The sequence below is a fragment of the Trematomus bernacchii genome, unplaced genomic scaffold (genome assembly GCF_902827165.1).
Source record: "Trematomus bernacchii unplaced genomic scaffold, fTreBer1.1, whole genome shotgun sequence".
Taxonomy (NCBI): Eukaryota; Metazoa; Chordata; class Actinopteri; order Perciformes; family Nototheniidae; genus Trematomus; species Trematomus bernacchii.
This window is the reverse complement of record NW_022987689.1, coordinates 8,230,885-8,251,837: the sequence shown is the minus strand read 5'-3', so window position 1 is coordinate 8,251,837 and position 20,953 is coordinate 8,230,885. Positions and strand designations below refer to the sequence as shown.

General features: G+C 40.0%; 1 protein-coding gene across 3 annotated transcripts in view; it reads left to right on the top strand.

The window, feature by feature from the left end:
• pik3r2 (phosphoinositide-3-kinase, regulatory subunit 2 (beta)) overlaps positions 1 to 19,545 on the top strand; it is a 32,841-nt gene extending 13,296 nt beyond the window's left edge. For all 3 annotated transcript variants that reach the window (XM_034137828.1, XM_034137829.1, XM_034137830.1), the window contains exons 3-16: positions 5,513 to 5,605; positions 7,692 to 7,766; positions 8,427 to 8,582; positions 8,711 to 8,921; positions 9,071 to 9,156; positions 9,404 to 9,506; positions 9,734 to 9,832; positions 10,024 to 10,204; positions 10,359 to 10,478; positions 11,127 to 11,269; positions 11,483 to 11,659; positions 11,779 to 11,850; positions 12,004 to 12,174; positions 12,950 to 19,545. In XM_034137828.1, the coding sequence (XP_033993719.1) occupies positions 5,513 to 5,605; positions 7,692 to 7,766; positions 8,427 to 8,582; positions 8,711 to 8,921; positions 9,071 to 9,156; positions 9,404 to 9,506; positions 9,734 to 9,832; positions 10,024 to 10,204; positions 10,359 to 10,478; positions 11,127 to 11,269; positions 11,483 to 11,659; positions 11,779 to 11,850; positions 12,004 to 12,174; positions 12,950 to 13,157 (1,895 nt within the window). In that variant the 3' untranslated portion in view covers positions 13,158 to 19,545. The remainder of the gene's footprint in view (positions 1 to 5,512; positions 5,606 to 7,691; positions 7,767 to 8,426; positions 8,583 to 8,710; positions 8,922 to 9,070; positions 9,157 to 9,403; positions 9,507 to 9,733; positions 9,833 to 10,023; positions 10,205 to 10,358; positions 10,479 to 11,126; positions 11,270 to 11,482; positions 11,660 to 11,778; positions 11,851 to 12,003; positions 12,175 to 12,949) is intronic.
• Positions 19,546 to 20,953: the final 1,408 nt, after the last annotated feature.

The following is a 20,953-nucleotide window of genomic DNA, read 5'->3' as shown; positions in this document are numbered from 1 at the left end:
CGTATCGCGGTGGAATCTAGGGGTTACTCTCCAAACAAAAACTTTGCAAACTTAATCAACTTAAACTTTGGTGCAGGTTTTGTCATATTTAATAATAATAATGGGTTTAATTTATAACGCACTTCATATCTGAGTTCAGATCCCGAAGTGCTAACATCTGCCACCATCTGGTCTGTTGGACAATAAATCAGATTTGTTTTTCCCCCTTCCACAGTTCATAGTTCTTTTCATCCCCGTCAAACACTAGCCGAGAGCCCAACCTGCTCATGGTGTTAGCTTAGCTTGCTAATCCACTACATGTGTTACGTTGCGACTTTCCATCGGTGGACAAACGCCGATAATACTTATTTGGGTGTCTCTGGGCCCATAACCTGTTGGCAGAGTAAGCTTTACGTTCATTGCTGTTTAGCATCCAAATAAGCGGAGGAATAACGAAGCATCCGAGACAGAGACATTGGAGGCGTGGCTTTATTTATACCCGTCATTGAACTTTAACCTGGTTCCAGCCATGCACAACAAATCACAAACACAAATTGGTAACACATTTACCTGAATGTTAACAGTTTACATTTAAATACTCAAGTAAAGTACAAGTCCCTCAATATTGTACTTAAGTACAGTACTTGTGTAAATGTACATAGTTACTTTACACCACTGCAAATAGCCAACACATGCACAGCACAGATTTAAACTCATATTTTACATTAACACAACCATTGTCCACTCAATTAAAAGAAATAGGGCAACACAGCAGAAAAAACCCTTTTACTTCACAACACAAAGCGCCACACAAACTTCTATATGTAAATTCTGCTTCTGGCTTGTAGGTCTTCAAATCGGGTAGCAATACATTAGCATTTGCATGGCATTATAAAGTATTTCTTCTCAGCAGAGCCCAGAGGCGTGTAAAACCAGATCCAGCGTTGTGCGGAGATCACCTGTCTGACATGTTTGCAGGAGCTCACTCGTACACGTGTAGCTGTGAAGCGTGTTGTGACAGAGGAATGGGTGGTGTGCCCGCTCACAACGCACTGCCTGTCTACATAGTTGGGATGCAGCGAGGACATGTAGCAGTGAAACCTGACCAGCAGCTACACACTGCTACACACCAGCCGTGAGCCAGACACCAACTGGCCTTGTCACCACGGCGCATTAGAAACACATGCTTGGAGTAACCGACATGGTTTGAAAATGTTTAAACAAATTTTAAACCTCATTTGTTGATAAAAGTGTTTCGATTTGGGCTAAGTTTGTGTATTTGGAGGACACAGAAACATTTGGAGGTCTGTTTCAGTGGAGATTGAAATACTACATTTATTAGTTTGTTAAGGATCCAGCATCAAACGCTTTTAGTAAACTGAATTAGGCTTGTGTTACTGCAGCAAATTTCAGATTAAAAATAAATGAATTTGTTTTCAAAAGTGTATTATTCCAGAAGTTGGTCAACATTCATGTGAAAACACGTGATCTCAAGACATGATTCAATGAATTTCCCATGATGTATTACTTACTTTGAAATGTAGATGAAGACAAAGAATAGACATGGGAAATAGGCCTTAAGTTCAGTCATATTTTTTCATTTTTATTTGGTAAAGTTTAAATGGATTTATCAAGCCAGTGACTTAAACCAGTGAATTTGGTTATCCCTGGATAAGGTGAAAACTGAATTTATTACTTTATTAACGCATGTTTTAATTTCTTTTTTTAACACCCTTTGTCATTATCTTTTTGTCTACAGATCAGTAGTAATATCTTTCTTATTTTCGTGGTAATTTGTAGCTGTGACTGGCAGGGGTTGATTTAAATAGATTAAACAGATAGCCTAAAAGGTGATAAACATTGGATTTTGTTTTTTATAGTAAGCATTGGGAGTTTTGAACTTGTAAAGAAATGGCCGAGTTTTAATACGAGCAGTGAAATCCTGTGAATGATTTCATGCTGTATCTGCATTTGGAAAAGCTTTGGTTTGTGACAGACCTCTGAGAGGGAGAATGCAGCAGAGCCAGCTATGTGTTACATAAGCATACTGATGCAGGAGATGCAGAGAAAATATTTAGCTTCACATAGCTCTGCTTCATCCAGTCTGCTGTGCAAACACACAAAGACAGGATCTGCAACATTCATCTCACCATCAGCTTTATGTATAGATAACATCAAACAAAACCAATTATAGATGTTCTCACTAGCACAGATGATGTTGAATGACTCGGGTTGACTTTATCAAAGCATCTCTGAAGAAAAACAGCAGTCATGAGATCTAGCCAGTAAAAATCTCTTCCAACCAATGCTTACATAAGCTCGACCTATATGGCCTCAAATGCACTCTGACTTACTTGTTAAGAGGCAAGAGTGCCAAACTCCACTCTGCCATGCTTTTTTCTCTGTATCTCCCTCGCTCCTTATTTCTCCTTTTCTCCCATTGGCTACGTCTCATGGCATGTCAAGTCATAGGCCTGTCTCCCAGGGTGCAGTCTGCCAAGGAAGTGGTTCTAATTGACTAACAAGTTGCTGTTACTTTATCTCTCTTTCTGTCTTTCACTCCTTTTCCATACCTTTCCAAAACCCTGAGAAGACTGCAGGGCTTCAGCTGCTTTTGGCACGAAACGAGAAGAAAAAAAACAGATTCTCTCTTTGCACGAAAGTCAAAGTTTAATCTTTTTTTTTCCCTTTTCGAGTGAATAGAAATATACTGTGAAATAAAGTGTTTATGTTTGTTTGCATGTAGGGGTGAGAAAGTTCTTTCCTGTCGGGGAAAATATGGCAATCAAAATGTTCTTCCTACTCCCCTCCCAAACTGTTGGAGAGCATTCATTTTGTGGTTTTATAGCCTATATTTGTACTTATTTCCCTGTTTTTATTTGATTTCCACGTTTTATTGCCTGCATCCTGCCTAAACCCAACGGCATAACGGCTCCATGAAGATTGGCTTTTGCACGTCTGTACTGTATAACAAATACATTCTGCTTTCTAAAGCCATAACATTTGCATTTAGTTGCGTCTGTAATTATGACAATACACTATAATGTAGACAGTGTTCACTTATTCCAATACCTTCTATTTTAAATGAAAGCATCAAACTAAGCAATTGAAAAAATGAATTTGTCCAAAGTGTTTGTGATTTTTCTCAGTAGTACCTTGTGTACGTTTATGAAGCGTGAAATAACCTTTATGTGCCAAAATCTATTTGCAGTTAAATATAATTTACACGTTGATATTTTCTCATATGTGTTTTTACTGTTTTCACAAACTTGGATTAATATATACCTTTCTGTTGGTCTACGAGAGGTGTCGATGTGAGCTGTGTGCAAAGGAGGAGCTTAACATGTTTACACATTTTTGATAGCACATTATTTTAGTTGATATTTCTTGTCTGTCAGGAGAGAAGGCAGATGTTGCGAGCCATTGTCATAGAGCTGCAAAACCTCTTAGGACTCGTTCAGACTTCACTGCATTAAAAGCACAGCTAGCTCATTCATTTCAACGACACACCTACGTTAGTACCACAGGGTTGCAGACACTGGGGGCAGCAGCAGAAAAGGTACAGGGTTGCTCAGGAAAAGTGGGATCATGCACAACTTTGGTGAAACAGTGCAATCATCAAAGCTCACACTTGTGGCAGCTTACTCAGTAACATGAATGGGTTACTAAAGGCTAGGATCTGCTAGATTGAGTTTAATCCTGTGGTATTGTTACAGATAACATGTTGTGTAATGGTGCCTGAAAGGCCATATTTCTGAAACCTGACTTTTTTTTAAAGATATATTTCATCTTCTCATGCCACCACAAACATGGCCAGTTTAGTTGCTTTAATGCAATTCTGTTTTTGGTCTGAAAATCAAATCAGGGAGAAGACTGAAAGGGGAAGATATGGCTGTGTGCATTGCACGTTCAACATGACATGGGGGGTCAGATCAGTATTCATCATGAGTTGTTTTGCAAGGCAAAAACAAACTTTAATTTGGGTTGACACTTTGTGCTAAAATGTGAAAACTGTACTGAACCCCAAAGAGAGACAATCTGAGGAGATGATGAGAGAAGGGGGTCCCGCCAGCCAAAATGGCCAACATGGATAAAGAAGAGGCAGGGGTCTGTGATTTCGCTCCGTCAGGAAAAGTTTCTGTGTTTAACCGGCAGGCATGGAGACAGAGAGAGACTCAGAAAGAAAAGAGGGAGATTGTCTTAGAACTCAAGCAAAAGAGAGAAAAATCTAAAGAAGGAGTCCAGCAAGCGCAAGAATGCAAAGGACGAAGAGAGGGAGCGAGAGGGAGCGAGAGGGAGCGAGAGAGAGAGAGAGAGAGAGGGGGAGAGAGGGGGAGAGAGGGGGAGAGGGAGAGAGAGAGAGAGAGAGAGAGGGAGGAGAGAGAGAGGGAGAGAGAGAGGGAGGGAGAGGGAGAGAGAGAGAGAGAGAGGGAGGAGAGAGAGAGAGGGAGAGAGAGAGAGGGAGAGAGACCTCTCGAGAAACTGAGAACAAGAACCAGAGAGAGAGAGAGAGAGAGAGGGGAACGGAATGTGCTGACGCTGTGTTTCTTGTCTGAACTCCCCAAATTAATAATCAGCAGCGGTTTAGCCGAGCCGTGCCAGGAACAGGAGCCTACTGCCAAGCCCCGGCCAGGCCAGGCCCTCCCTGCTCCCAGCGTCACCCCCACCCCTCACCCAAACCTCCCCCACCCCACAGGCCCGCTCTGGGGCCGAATAGGAGGCGCTGCCTGCCTGCCTGTCTGGGCCGGGCCGGGCCTGGCACACTGCCACAGGGCTTTTGCTTGTTCAGGAGTTTTGATTAAATCCTTTATTGTGCTCCACTCACGCAAAGAGCTAAGGCGAAACACCGAGCAGGACAGAGCGGAGGGGAGGAGAGAAAGCGAGAGGGGAGAGAAGAAAAGGGAAAAAAGAGAGGAGAGGGAGGGAGGGAAATGGGATCTCTCTTTTTTTTTTCTCTTGCTTTCTCCTTTTCTCTTTCTCTCGGACTGAAAAGATGTTTGATTTGGTCTATGGGGAGTTGTAAAGTAGATAAAGTTTTTGCTCGCCATCAGCAGTCTGTTTTTTTTCCTCCCTTTTTTTATTTTTCCTCCTCTGTGTAAAGCCTCTTTTCATTCTTTTGTACATTTACTAAATAGTTCTGGTTTTCATATCATATATCTCATCAGCTAGACTTCCAGACTATACATTCACACAGAAAGATGCATCCCATGCTTTCAAGTGTTTGTGTTAGCTTTGGGAGTTTTTACATTTTTTTTGTATTTGAATACTTTCCAAACAACAGCAACACACTGCACTGACTGCTGCTGCGCTTCGTTGCAAAACAGGTGTTCTTCTTGAGAAATGGATACTAAAATCCACCTCATCATGTTTTTATTGTCTTCCTCACAAATGTTATATGTTCTCGCAACATTATGCACACTCTATATCTCCAACTGCTCCTAGTTAACTGTGCCCTTGTCAGTGGTGCAGCCCCCCGCGGTCTTTCAGGGGCTTTGTGCCAGAAGTGTAACAGTGATTTGTGGTGTTGTTTCAGCTGTTTCTGTGCTGGACCTGAGCGAGCAGTTCACACCGCCAGAGACGGCCCCAACAGCCCTCGTCAGCCTGATCCAAGCCATAGAGAAGAGAGGTATCTCCATGTCAACCAGGCCAACGTGTTCGTCTGTCTCGTCTTTCCATCTACGTGCGACTGTCTCCCTCCCGCCATCTGCCATCTTGCTTTCCTGCCAGCATTTGCACAAGTGTAGACTCATAGGCATGTGGATCCAGTCAGGCAGTCACAGATGTAGAAATGCACACACATGTTCATGCACACTTGCAGTACAGCTCCTCGGTTGGTTAGTGACTGCATGCAGATTTCATACATTGACGATTAATGTAAAAAGTCAGAGCAGTTCTGTGAGGCCTCGCTGAGAGACCTGCACAGTGGGGCTGATTCACACTATGTTATTAACAAATAGCGCTCAGTGGGACTCCATTCACAGCTTTTTTCTTTATTTCTGTCTTCATCTGTCTCTCTCTCAAACACACACGCATCCAAATTACACACACTCACGCACAAAGGCACTGCAACTACAGATTGTGTCATGTAAATCCTTAAATGGAAAAAAACATCAAAATGTCAGAGCCCAATGTAACGTCTTTTTAAATTAGCATTTTTCTCCAACCAACACTCCCAGACCCGCATCAGAATTAATTATTTTGGCTACACCTATGCACACTTAATGTACACAGTATTATGTACACTTAACCTGTGTCCCTATTCCACATTATTAATCTTTATGGTGTATTAGGTTTGCAAGAGCGAAAATAATCCACATAGTATACAACTTTATACAGAAACTAATGCATTACGTGTCCCCACTTTAGAATGAAGTTATACACTGATAGATAAACGAGGGGAGTAACATGTATTTCTTAAGTTATAATGATTATCTCAACTTCCCACATTCTTTGCAGCTGTCGGAGCATCGTTTGCAATTAATCAAAACTGTTTGCATTTGTTAATAGCTTCTCTAAATTCGTACAACCATGTACACCAGCAGCAGTGTTCCTTTTATCAAATATATTTAAATGTAATGTGACTTTCCTGTGTGAACACACTACGTACTCAGTTATACAGAATTAGCTTGTTTGGAATGGGGCACTCTTTAGTTAAAAACAAACAAACAGATAAGTTAGAGATAGTAGAGTCAAAACATTTTCGATGTGATTCTCCCGGCTTTCCATGCTGGAGATTCACTCAAATTGTTCTCATGCTAGGCCTTGATAAAAGATCTATCTACTTGAAAGGCAACAGAAGGTCTGTTGTCTGAATGTAAATAAAATAATATTGAAATACAGTGTTGGGTGCACACACACTGTGACTGCATGGTGGGGGTTTCACACCTACCTGAGACACTGGTCAGTCTCAAGGAATTGCAAGATGCATCTGTCTAGACCCTCTGTTCCTAAATGTTTGTTAAGCCTGGGACCCAAAGAGAAATGCAGTCATTCAGTTAAATGATGTCTAAGGGGGTATTATAACTGGATGGATTACTCTGTAATGAAGAGTTAAGATTTGTATGTTGACTGAAACATAAAGAAAATCAACGATTTGTTCACTTAAGTTTCCCTTATCTTAAATTGGAATAGATTACATGTATGTGCTTTCCAATGTGCTTTAAAAAATGTCTTGATGATTTCATGATGTCTGGAATTCAGAGTGACTAAATAAATCACACATTTTCCTCCAAGAAAAGAACCAACATGTGTTGGCTCTGCTCTGGTTAATATAACTTGTGGGAAATGTTTGACTAAATCTTCCACATTTGATTGATCACCTCCTTCTTGTTTCGATGTGAGGCTGGAAGGAAAACAACAGCTGAGACTTTGTGCTGAGTATTCCCATAACAAACATCTGGCAATGTGCTTTGTCACGTACAAGTTTTTGCTTATTTACTAACATTATCCAGCTGGTGATAAATGTCAGTATTGATATTGGGTGTCACATAACATGGCTTAACATGGCTTTTACATAGCAGTAGATGATATACTTCAAGTCAGGCAGATATAGAGTCATCCACTACATCAGACTAGTGCTATCGCTGCTCATGATTCCTCTTCTTTGTGCTTTTCTCCGCCTAACTGTTCTGTTTTCTGTACTTCACTGTATATTCTTTGAGATTGTCTGTCTGTTCAGACCTTTATTTAACTGTCCTTTTGTCTTTTTTCAGGTCTGGACTGCCAGACATTGTACAGGACAGATGTTTCCTCAGGTGCAGACAGCCCAATATACAGCCTGAGCTCTGGTGAGTTGGTCTGAGTCATACTTTTACATTTTCATTTAGTTGTGTTATTTTTTTAATAGTTTTCTTAATTAACTTTATTTACATTGCATCAGAAATAGATCAAGGCTAGCACAGTTTATTGTAGATATATCTGTGTACATGTCATAATTGCCAAATTCAGTTTGAGATCATTTACTGATTAACTGATTTATAGTTGCCCACTTGCCCACTTCTGAGCACTGATAAGTTACATTTATCACCATGCTTTGTTTAAGTTAAAGAAATGACCATGACCTATTTTATTATTTCAACTCTCCAATCAAAAAATCTGTGATCCAAAATTATATTTTACGAGTTAACATTTCAAACTACAGAGGTATCATTGATTACTTTAATGGATATACATGGGAAGCTTTCTTAGCATTTATGTTGTTTTTCAGCAATGCATTTCATCATTGTTGGAGGAGCCTGGGACTTCATTTTTCATTGCCATATCTACACTGTAGCTACTGTGCATATGACAATAAAGCCTTGAATCTTGAATTGAATCAGCAGGGTATTATACAGCAGAATACATTTTGCAGATTGAGGTTTACTTTATGGTTGATTTATTGAATTTGGAGGGTTTTTTCTTGTCATAACTTGTCCCTAAATGTCTTTGTATGTGTCTTTGTGCTCCAGAGACTGAGATGTGTCAGAGAGATGTGGGATACCTGTCTGAGTGCGTCCTGAACTACCTGAGAGACCTCCCGTCCCCCGTCATCCCCGCCTGTGTGTACCCTCACCTTCAAACTGCCGTCACACTGCAGCAGCAGCAGCTCCTGCAGCAGTCAGCAGGTAGGCCTCGACATTAAGTTGACCTTTTAACCACTTCAATGTATCATCTTCTGAGATTCTTTTATATATTAAACCTGATGTTTACAGTATTTCATGTATACATCATTAATACCTTTATATCCCTCCAGATGGTGCGGTTGCTGGAAGCCTGGACCGAGAGGTGAGCCTGGTCCTGGAGAGCTCCACCTCAGTGCCCCTCCACCACCGCCTCACGCTGCAGTACCTCCTCACACACCTGGCCAAGGTCACCCAGGCGCAGGCCAGCAACGGTCTGGACACACACACTCTGGGGAAGGTCTTCGGACCGCTGCTGATACGCACAGAACCCTCCACCCCCTGGCAAGTTTTGCTTGATTTAAATTTGATACAAAAACATATTCAAATTGGGTGAATATTTAGTAAATTCAGCAAATGTTGAGTTTGAATATCAAAAATGTGTCAAATAGGGAGTTTTATTTTACACTGTCCCTCGATGGGTTGTTGTGCAGGTTGTCAGCGAATGAAGAGTTTCCTGCCCTCGTTGTGGAGAGGCTGCTGATCGAGAGAACTACAGAGCAAGACCTCACTCCTCCAGGTACATTACCTTTAGTAAAACTGGTAGAAATATGTCTTAGGTGAATAGTGTCTATCTTAGTATAGCACATGACATGTTCATTTATATGCTTTGATACAATACAAGGTATTTCTGTTATACTTTCTAAAAATAATTTGTGTATATATAGGCAGATCTTTAGCAGTTTTAAGTGCCTGTGTGATCCTTTCCTTTTAATATAAAATTATTTTAATGATTCCTGTGTGTGTGTGTGTGTGTCTGTTTCCAGTTCTTCCAGCAAAGCCACTCAAGTCAAAAGTTGCGCCATCAGCCATGACAGACATGAGCAGCCTGCTGAACGATGCTGAGTGGTACTGGGGGGAAATCTCAAGGTAAATTATTAAAATAAATATCTGATACTGGTGAATTTGATAAGAGTCAATACTAAGTTTGCATTTATTGAAAGTATTGGAGGAAAAATGTAATTGATACCAGACAAAATGTATGCTGGACATTGTACAACAGGTTCCATACATCAATATATCTTATTTTATGATTGTGGAAATGTTATTTCAGCTAGTGTTAATGAAGTAAATACTGCATGTCACGATGTTTGCAGAGAGGAGGTGAACGAGAAGCTGCGAGACACTCCAGATGGCACCTTCCTGGTCCGAGATGCTTCTAGCAAACTGGAGGGCGAGTACACGCTCACCCTCAGGTAAAGCAACGCTACTGTCTCCTAAACCAGTTTTAACCACATCTGAATCAGTTGAATCGTAACTATAGAAATAAAAAAGTGTTACTTTCAATGGAAAAAAACAGTCTTACTTCTGAAAGTTCAGTCAGCATGTGCTATATGTGCTTTTATTTCCCTCCTTCCCCTCACATGGCTCCTGTCTCCCCCTGCAGGAAAGGGGGAAACAACAAGCTGATCAAGATTTACCACAGAGACGGCATGTACGGCTTCTCGGAGCCTCTCACCTTCCTCACAGTAGTGGAGCTCATCAATCACTACCACCACGAGTCCCTGGCTCAATACAATGCCAAGCTGGACACCAGACTGCTGTTCCCTGTCTCCAAATACCAACAGGTTGGTGACTTTGTCAAATTAAATTCAACTACGAGCAGCATCCTTCTGCAAGTCTGCTTTGATTTAGAAACCCTTGATCTTCTTCTTTTTATGAATAACCAAAGCAGTTCTCAAAGTGATGATTTTGCTCTCATCTGCATTTTGCTCGGCTCAGCTGGTGAAGGAGAACAGTATCGAGGAGGTGGGGGAGCAGCTGAAGGTCTATCACGAGCAGTACCAGGAGAAGAGCCGCGAGTATGACTCTCTGTACGAGGAGTACACCCGCACCTCACAGGTACAGGTTCAACACGCTGCAGTGGGATCAAATCCATTTTTATCCAGATTTTAATTCTTCATATACTGCTCTCAGACATATGTGTATCATTTAGATATCTTGAACACAGATACAATATATCCAAAAGATAAAACAACAATTATTCTACATTGGAAATGTGTTTGAAGCCATTTATAGCAAATGCAGTAGTAATAGAACATTACAATGTACATGTAGATTATACATTTAATCTGAGTTACAAAAACATGAAGTTTAAACCGTTTTTTTAATTAACATAGTCAGAATATATTAGGAAAAAAGAGAATGTGCACTGAGAAAGAGAAAATGCTAAAAATGTTAATAACGAATGTATTTACATGAAGTTCTAAATTAGTAAGAGATATATCTGCAGTATACAGTGAAAATGTGAATTTAGTTATTGAAGTCTTCATAAGGTCATTATGTATCTAAGTGCTGTGCTGTTAACTTGTGCAGTGTGAGAAACAAAGTATCTAACCTTCAGAAAAATATAAGCTTCAATGCCTCAAAGATTAAATACATGAAGCTAAAATGGCCTAATGGATATCAGTAGATAAGGATCAAATAAAAAGACAAATCATTCATGAAACAGGTCGTCACAGTCTGTTCCTCTGTCCCGGTCTCCCTCAGGAGCTGCAGATGAAGCGCACTGCCATCGAGGCCTTCAATGAGACCATCAAGATCTTTGAGGAGCAGTGTGAGACTCAGGAGCGCTACAGCAGAGAGTCTTTGGAGCGGTTCCAGCGCGAGGGCAATGAAAAAGAGATTCAGAAGTAAATTAATATTTATGTGCATGGGATTCTGTGTATCCTTGATGAATTCACCTTCGAAAGAAAGTTGGCATACGTTTAAAGCAGGCAGATGCAGAGCATGAATACATTTGTTTTACTGAACTATAAAGGTGAACTAAGCTGCTAAATTGGAATTTATTCGTTTTTTTTGTTTAACATTTTTAAAATCTATTTATCGCTATTCTCTCAAACCAGGATCCAGAGCAACTCGGAGCGTTTGAAGTCTCGTGTGAAGGAGATCCACGACAGCAAGTGTAAGCTGGAGCAGGACCTGAAGGAGCAGGTCTCTGACAACAGGGAGATCGACAAGAAGATGAACAGCCTCAAGCCCGATCTCATGCAGCTCCGCAAAATCCGAGACCAGTATTTAATGTGAGAATACATGAAAGAATAACTCAGAGTTTCAAGTTAAAATACATACACTCAATTATTATCCTTATATCTTGAGTATGATGGATCAGCATTAAATCTGTGGTGCCCTGGCTTTGCAGATGGCTGACTCAGAAGGGGACAAGGCAGAAGAAGATCAACGAATGGCTGGGCATAAAGAACGACGCTGATGAGTGAGTGTTTAGACATGCTGTAAAGCCTCGGAGACTTGTGCTGTGATGTCCTGGCGCTGCTGTATCTCCGCCTGTCATTTAGAGAGTTGCTGAAGCTTCATGATTTGCTGACGATATAACGTGTGACTAAAGTATCTGCTGCCTTATTTCCAGGTCCTACTCGCTGGAGGAGGACGAGGGTTCACCGCACCACGAGGAGTGCACCTGGTACGTGGGTGACATCAAACGCACCGAGGCTGAGGAGATGCTGAGAGGCAAATGTGACGGGACCTTCCTCATCCGTGAGAGCCAATCACAGAAGGGCTCCTACGCCTGCTCTGTAGTGTAAGTTTAGTCATTCTTTTCTAGCTTTCATTGTGATGATCTTTTTGTTTGTCTACTCAAATAACTGATCAAATGTATGCCATGTTAATTTGATAGAGGAATATTTCTTAACTATTTAAACACTATTGAATAAGCCCATTGAATTTGATTTCGGAAGCTAAAACTAATGAAAATGGAAAAGATATAAAGCTTGCTGTGGAAGCAATATATTTGACAGAGACGACCATCCCTTGTTTGATCGTGCTTTTGTAAACAGAAAACACCCCATGTCTACTGTTTTATAATTATATTGTTTTGTATTTATTTATTTATTTTTGCTTGTTTATTTTCTTTTTATTATACGGTGGTCTGTTTGCTGTTTTTGGGTCACTAAAAAAGATAGAACTGTTAACTGAGCAAATTGTTATATAAATACTATGTGACATTTTAAACTTTACAGTGGTAGCAGTATTAATGCAAATTTGACCGACTGATCAAATGAAAAACATCTAGGATCACTATGTCCGACATGACTCTAATAAGTTATTGCAGATTTATGTTTGCTTCAAGACAAATGACTTCTTTAATGGACTTTTAGCACGGCAGATATTTGGACTTGTAGCAGGAAAGGCACAGTCGAGACACATTTCACTAACGAGGGCTTTGAGTTTTTAGTGTTATTAATTACATATGTGCCTTTTCTCTTCTACAACCAGTCAAAAATATCTGCTGTGAAAGTCTGAGTCATGTATATATTTTCCCATAATTAACATTTGATGTCTGTCCTTCTCTCCAGTGTGGAGGGTGACGCCAAGCACTGCGTCATCTACAAGACGGCCACCGGTTATGGATTCGCCGAGCCCTACAATCTGTACTCGTCCCTCAGAGACCTGGTGCTCCACTACAAGAACGTCTCCTTGGTCCAGCACAACGACCAGCTGAATGTAAACCTGGCCTACCCAGTCCTGGCCCGCTCTCAGAACCAGAACCAGCACCCCAGATGAATTATCAACCAGCAGTGTAAGACACCGGCCAGGGGGGAAACAACATTTTCACTTGTATGCGTTGGAAAAAAAGAATCCTCCAAACAATGCTTCTTCATGTTTAAGAGAAAAAAGACTCTACAGCCATGATTTAAAATTCATACTTTTTTGGCTGGAAGCTGGTGCTTATTTTCCCACACCAACCCCAGCAAAGAGCACTCCTTGCTTACAGCATGGCTTCAAAATAAGCACAGTACTACCAGTATCAGAGCACTGTACAGTTAGCCCGGCTGACGCAGTGAGTTTTAACTTTAGGAGAGTTAGCCAGCCTTATCTGTACAGTACAGTACAGACAAGAAAGTGTGAGAATTTCACAAGAAAACCCCTTCGGTACGGAGAAAAAAAACAGTCGAGATGTGTTCGAAGAAGAAGACAAAATAAGCACACAACAATGTTGTTTTCAAGATCATGGGGAAGAGGAGGGGGAAACCAGATGGAGGAATGATTTACAGAAGGCACTTTTGTTTTTTTGCCTTGAACACGTGATAACTGTCCAGACAAAGGCCCGATCTGTCATCCCCAGACTGCCTGCAAACTCTCCGTCGACAAACGCCTGAGCTGTCGTCCGCTGAGAGGACTGGCTGGGCTGAAGCGGGCTGCTCGCTTCACACCTACATGTACAGGCTGAAAAACCACGGACCAGGGGCTTGAGTCACTGGAGCCGAGGGGGGGGGTGAGGGAGGGAAAGCGAGAGAAATTGCCTGGGTTGATGTTTTGTATGGGTTTTAAAAAGATTGATTCAATTTTAAAGCTTGCGTAAGTGCCATAGTAATAGCTTTTGAATGACCACAAGCCTGTGTGACTATAACAAGGGGGCACGTCGAGGTTGAAAGAAGGAAGGAGGGGTTGAGCGGCTGTCGACAGCTACAGCTTTAAAAATAATACTCATATATATATATATATATATAGGTATATTTTTTATGAAATGTTCTTTATTTCCAACTGCTTTGGCTCGTTGCACTCTCAGTGGGCCTCCTTTTGAATTGACGAGGTACAACATACAGTAAATGCTGTATGGCGGCTTAGGAAGGCATGGTACATTATTTGGTGTATTGTGAATATAGAAAGGTAATCACAATACACTAAATGGAGAGGTACATTGATAAATGCAGTTTCACCACATGATTCAGGTTTCCTTTTTAAAGGGAAATTGTGGGAGTAATCCAGCATCACACGTCTCTTTATTTCTTCCTTCTTTTGTCATCTTCGTATATACTGTAGCACCTGTAGCCATTGACTTAAGGCATAACTGTTAGTGCTTCTCCTCGGTGTCTGGTTTCTTTATGCTGAAGACACTTGCAGAGCATCTATCTATGTGATTATTGTATCTTCGGTACTGTATTTGCCTTGTCTCTAGGTAGATTAGACTGTTTAGCGGTACTATGTCCTCGCAGATGTTTATTATGTTTTTAAATGCAGATTTACTCACGGTACTTCCTTCCTCCCCGCGCTCGACTGTTCACTTATCACAAGCTTGACTCACAGAGCTGTAGAACATTTGATGTACAAAAAAAAAAAAAAAAAAAGCAGTAATATAAGTCATGTACAGTATATCGCAGACATACAGTCAGTGTATCTGACACTACACAGTTTTATCGCTGTGATTCTTTTGTGTTTTCAGAATATTTGCTATGCTCTTAGATTCAGTTTAAGGATGCACAGTATCCAGCTAATGTGAGCCAAATGAAGGATGTCTTTTCATGTAGCAAGAACACAAATAACTGGTCCTTTTGCCATTCAGCATGGCCTCTTCGGTCTGAGAGATTATCTAGTATAGTATGCATGGAGTCCTTCATTTGGGTTGTTTTCTTTCTTCACTTGGCACCTGTGGTTAATTGTACTTTCTGTAGTGCAAGTACAGTATGATGTGTGGTAGTACTATGCACAACAGTCACATGTAGATAATAACTTCTGCCATTCGTTCCCTCCCTCGATCCTGTGCTGTGATGGGGAATTTCTCCCGGTTCACTCATAAAGATTGTACCATCGTTGTACTCTGTCACTTTCAAAGCACAGTTCATTTATTTAGAGGCAGGATTACTCAATTGTTGTTGGGGAAATGAGGCGTCACATGATGCCCCTTTTTTAGGTTTGATTTACAAAGCTGATTTCTTGAGAATGAATGAAAATGAATAATCTCTTGTATGTAGACTCAGATTGCCAAAAAAGAAACAAGTATTTTTGTAGAAAAGTATAGGAGAGTCAGACGTTGTGGGCAATAGAAGCTTTTAGAGAAAAGAAGTGCACTGTTTTTAAAGGTTGCACATTTGGCATTTCTAAACTTTTTTGTTGAGGAGGGATTGAAACCGAATTGAGATATTCTCGACTCTTCCTGTCAAGAAATATAATTATGTACGTTTCATCTGAAGACCTTAGTTTCCAACAAACTCAATGCTTTTCGGCATAGTTTCATTTCTGTTTCACACATTTTCAGGTTTTTCCAAACAGACCAATCACACTTTCAAATGAACCCTAACTCAGCCTGAAAAGTTTCGAATCAAGACGTCATTTTTGATTTCGGTCAGGACGAATCAATTTGCACAGTTCTTGGCAAATAGTAAATCCCAAGAATGAAACTAGAGGTGAAGGCTGTGCTTCTGAATAGAGGGCTATAAACACGTGTGAGTTAGAAAGATTAGAAGTGCCTTTAAGTCATTGTGATGAGCTCGTCTTCTCCTCCTCGTCATCACCACCATATGCTGTGCCCCCATGCTCACTCTTTTGCCATTTACCAAATTCTAAAAGGTAAAATGATGAGCATAGTGTGAGTTTGTGTGTTAGAGCAAATCTGAGCATGTTCTAGATTTGAGTTGTTACATCTATAGTTGTTACATATTCCTTCTTTCTATGGTGGGGGCTGTACAGTAGCTTGGTTCTCTCTCTCACTGTGCACCAAAGCTAGATTTCTTTGGTGTGTTTGTCTGGTATATCTTTTGAGAAGTCTCAGATAAGATAGAAATGTGAACCATACACATCCAGGGCCCAGCCCAGTTGTTTGAAGCTCATCTGATAAGCTCTCAAGTTAATGCATGCAGCATTTCTCAGTGTTTTATATAAAGAGTCAGTTCCTTTGCGAACAGGCAATCTGGTTGAGTCACCCGCCACTGCTGACACATCCATTATCCAGTTTGTTGGACCAACACTTTTGTGACTGCACTTTTTTTCTCAGTTCCACACACTCAAACTAGTGTGTCTGACGCCCAACAACCATAAACTCACAGTGGTGAAGCTCAGTTGTCAATAGTGTTTTTAGTTGATAGTTTTATGGTCTCTCCGTACAGTATATCGGGAATGATCGACAGTTTTCTTTATGATATCGGAGTATACAGTGTACAGTATATGCTTATGTTGTTTTGGCGGTCAACAGCGGTCATGTAATTCTGATGCTTTTTGACTGATTGCAATGTTTTCATTATAGAGTTAGTATTACTATATGGACTGTATAACTCTAATACTTTCAAACAAACGGAGCTGATGGCTCATTATGCAATTTTTGTTCACAGAGCATAATTGTCCAACTTAACAAGACAGAACATTTTCCTAAAAGGTAACTTCAACCAAATCACAGAAATACATGTGTTCACTTACCAATAGTGATATCTAAACATGCAGATAGTTTAGATTTTGAGATATCAATCCTTTCCAAGGTTTCGATAAACCACATAATCCACTTGCCAAGCGGTCGGGTTAATATATTTAGTTTCATGAAGAAACATACGGATTTAAAGCTGAATGGCTTCCTGCATCACTTGTTAAGATGAACTTTTTTGCAGTGCAGAAAAACACTTTTATCTGCCATATTTGCCATGTTAATCACAGATTATTGAAAGCTAGAAGCAATGCAACTTTAGTAGCAATGCCACCTGGTCAGGCAGTGAGAGGGCAGGAGAGGAACACTTTATTGTGCTTTGACTTCCAGTTGAGACTTTAAGCCCACTTTTGGCAGACGTTACTCTGAAACTCAAAGCTTTCATCCTGCTCGTCTAAAAAACATATGCATTTATGTCCGAGCTTGTTGAAAAACATTTTTTCTATATGACAAATGATCATTCAAGGGGTTAAATATTTTTTCATCCGCTTTGGTACACTGTAAATGATATTTCTTGAAATGGCTTCACACACAGAGCACATCTTTCACTGACTACAAAGAAACACACATTTGGTGTCTAAGGTTTTAAGAATGAGAGAATTACTAGAGAATAAATATTTTGAAATATATACTTAGATATCTATATTTTTGGATGATTGAATTCTGATTCGGACTGTGCTTGAAACGAATCGGAGAGAGGCTTTGATGTGAACGCGGTCTTTTGACTCGCTCTTTGCGCGGCTGCTTCGTACTCCTGCAGTTATTGAAACGCATTTTTACTAATCAGCTGCAGTGAGCTTCATCATGATTCACAACAAACTGTGTGCTCACAGCTGATCGACATACAGGAAATCTATTAAGCATGATTATCAGGTGCGTTCAGAGGAAGAAGCAAGCTCATGTACATGTGTTAATATTTACAGAGCTTGGTCTTGGCTGCTTTGCATTTTATTAAATAATAGAGATTTGTCTTGTTATTTGGAACATGAGAATCTTTTTTGTCTTTTTAGAAGATTCTGGTTTTGTGAGTAGATTGAGTGTTAACGTTGCACCACAAAAGATACACTTACAATAGTTTGCTGCCACAGAGATCCACCACAGACACTGAAGCTGTAACAGAGTGAACCATCTTACCACTGTATCGTCCCTCGGTGGATCTCTGCGGTCGCTGAAAGCAAAAAAAAACTAGTTAAAAGGTACAGTTTGTGATCACTCCTTTACGCAGTTCTTTGTACATGGAACTATGATGGCATTAGAAAGTGTTCTTTTATGGTGCCTGAGTATATGTGTTTTATTTGGCTTTTAAAAAAGCCAATTGTTTGTCCAAGTGTTGGTTCTTTTTTTGTGTTTGTTTGTTTTGTTTATATCTGTTAATGATAACCTTGCAGAGCCTATAAAGAAAAAAATAAGCTAGCTTGAATTTTTTCCTCCGTACAGAAAAAAACGAAAAAAACAAATGTTTACAATATGTAATTAACCAAATAGTAAGTATGCGTTTGAGAATCAATCTGTCTGTCCCTCAAAGTGGCTGTGATAGATTGATTTATATTTCTTCATTTCCTCTGTCGTTTTAAACTTGAAAATGTTATGACTGCTTGTTCTGTTTTTTTTCTGTTTTGGTTTGTTACTCTCTTTTTTTGACTAACGACAACAGTGCTCCCTCAATTTCAAAATAACCAGATTCATGTGTTCATAATACAAAGTCATCATCAGTCATTCTTTACCTGCTGACTACATCACATTACACTGAGCCCTGTATGTGCAGGACTGAACCCTCATTTGACACACTGTCTCATATTTGCTGTTTATATAAGTATAGATTACATAAAATAATCAGCAAGACTGCAAAGAATGGATATGGGGTGACCCACATGTTGTGCGTAATGCATGGGTACAGTTTTAGCATATTTGAAATTAACTATCAAGAGGCATCCTATTCTTGATGTTGCACTACAAAGTAAATGATACTCGGATCTAAATCATTTGCTAACACATTTTTAAGACCAAATGTACCCACTTTAGTCTCAGCTTGTTTGTTTCCATTGAAAATGATGATGCCATCAACCACTGCACTGTCATTTCCACTTTCTCTGCCTTTTTCCTAACTTGTCATATCATCCGTCTTGATTTTGAACTGAAGGGTAGCCATTTTGTTTTATTAATCTGATTCTTCCCTGGTGTACAGTAGTTCATATCAAGACTCTGAATGTTGGAAACGAGATTGGCTGTGATTAATTCGGAAACAACCTGGGCAACATTACAGAGCGGCAACAATTTAAACACGTATCCACATTTTTTTACACTAATACCGTCTGGTCTGCTTTGCTCCACCATGTTGCCCAACAAGTTGCCTAATGTCTCACTTCCTCTGCAACAGATACAAGGTTTTTCATGCATTCTTAACAATGATGTATACTTCTTTAAAAAACGATAAACAATGGGGCAGTCAGATAAAGCTACTCTACACCAAAGTGCAATTGAACTCAGAGGGAGCACGGTTGTTTCAGCCAGTAGAGGCCTATTGGTTGAGGTGTGCCCAACCCCTATGCACGATAAGATGGTTATTCTTCTTCTCTTCTCTTGTGTTATCCTCCCTCCGTTGGACTGTCTCAATTCAGATGGGACATCCTTCTTTCTCTCTCGTGTACAGCTTGTTTCAGAGTTGTATTTGTCCTCAGACAGGTACTCTTTCATCTGTACGGTTCTTTCTTTAGGCTGATGCAATGATTTTAAAAGACAATAAAAGATATATAAAATGACTGTCTGGGTTTGTCTTTCGGTGTTGTTCTTTGGAGCATAATGTTGAGCTTATCAACTGATCACACTTTGACATACTCATGTTGTATCAGACTATAATGGGCTGACTTTGCTGTACGTGAAACCATCCCTCATTTAAAGCACTCACTGAAAATAAAGGAACCATATGGCGTTGTATGACCACTACTACTGCTATGGAGCAATGTTTTTGAGATATGGCCAAACGCATCAATAGCAGTGCACCAACAAATGAATTGGAAGACTGCCAGACATTTTTTTTTTAAATAATCTTTGCAAATGTTTTATGAGGAAGGAAGGCTTAAATGATACATTTTGCAACTCCAAACCTACACATGGAAATCACTTTCTTATATTTCAGTTTCATAGGAAACTCTTTTCTAGAAAGCAGTTCAAATGAACTCTGTACTTGGGTTTGTGGTGAAGAGTAAAACTAAAGTAAGTAAAAATATGTTTTTGAGAATGATGACGTTAGCCTTTTAAAAAATATAATTGCTTAATGTAGTTTAAACCCACATACAGTATGATAACATGCATTCTCTTCCTTAAGAAGAGGTTGGAGACATAGACCTCATAAGGGTATTTCAAAATTCCCAATGAAGACATACATCTGAATGCTGACACCACAAGAGGGGGAGTGAGGAAATATTGAGTTTGTGACTTTGTCATACAGTATGATAGACTTTTTGATACACCATAATTAAATATGGTAAAGGCATATATGAAAATAGCACAGATTACACAAAACAGCTAAGCAGACGGGAAGCAGAGGGAGTCATGCAGTTGTGTTGTCATTTTGGCTTATCTGCCTCTTGTCCTAATCTTTTAAAGAAGGCAGGGGTATATCATGTGAGAGTCACCAGGTAATGTTCAAGGGTTTATGATGTTTTTTCTGCAGTGTGTGTGTTTCTCATGACTCTTTCTTGAGCAAGACCTATGGTCTGAGGAGTTGAGCTGAGACGTGACATCATTTTATGATTAACCAGCAGGTGATGTGCAAACCATGCCAAAACTAGTATCCCATTAATGCATACTGCGAAATGATTACATTTTCAAGTTTTTGTGATAAAATCAATGACTTATGTTAAAGGTTTTTAACCAGTTCTTTCATTTTCAATTCCCAAGATTTGTGGAGGGAGGCGTGTGGCGTAGTGGGTTGTCCGTAGGTGTTCGGATCAGGGGGTCACAGGTTCCACTGCAGTCAGCATGTCGTTGTGTCCCTGGGCAACCCCAAATTGCTCCTGTGGGGATTGCCCACAGTATTGAGTATGTAAGTCGCTTTGGATAAAAGTGTCTAACATGTAATGTAATGTAATTTGTGAAACCAGTGGTGGAATGTAACTTAGTATTTAAAGTAGGCCTAACTTTAAAAATAATACAAGTATGTTTACAT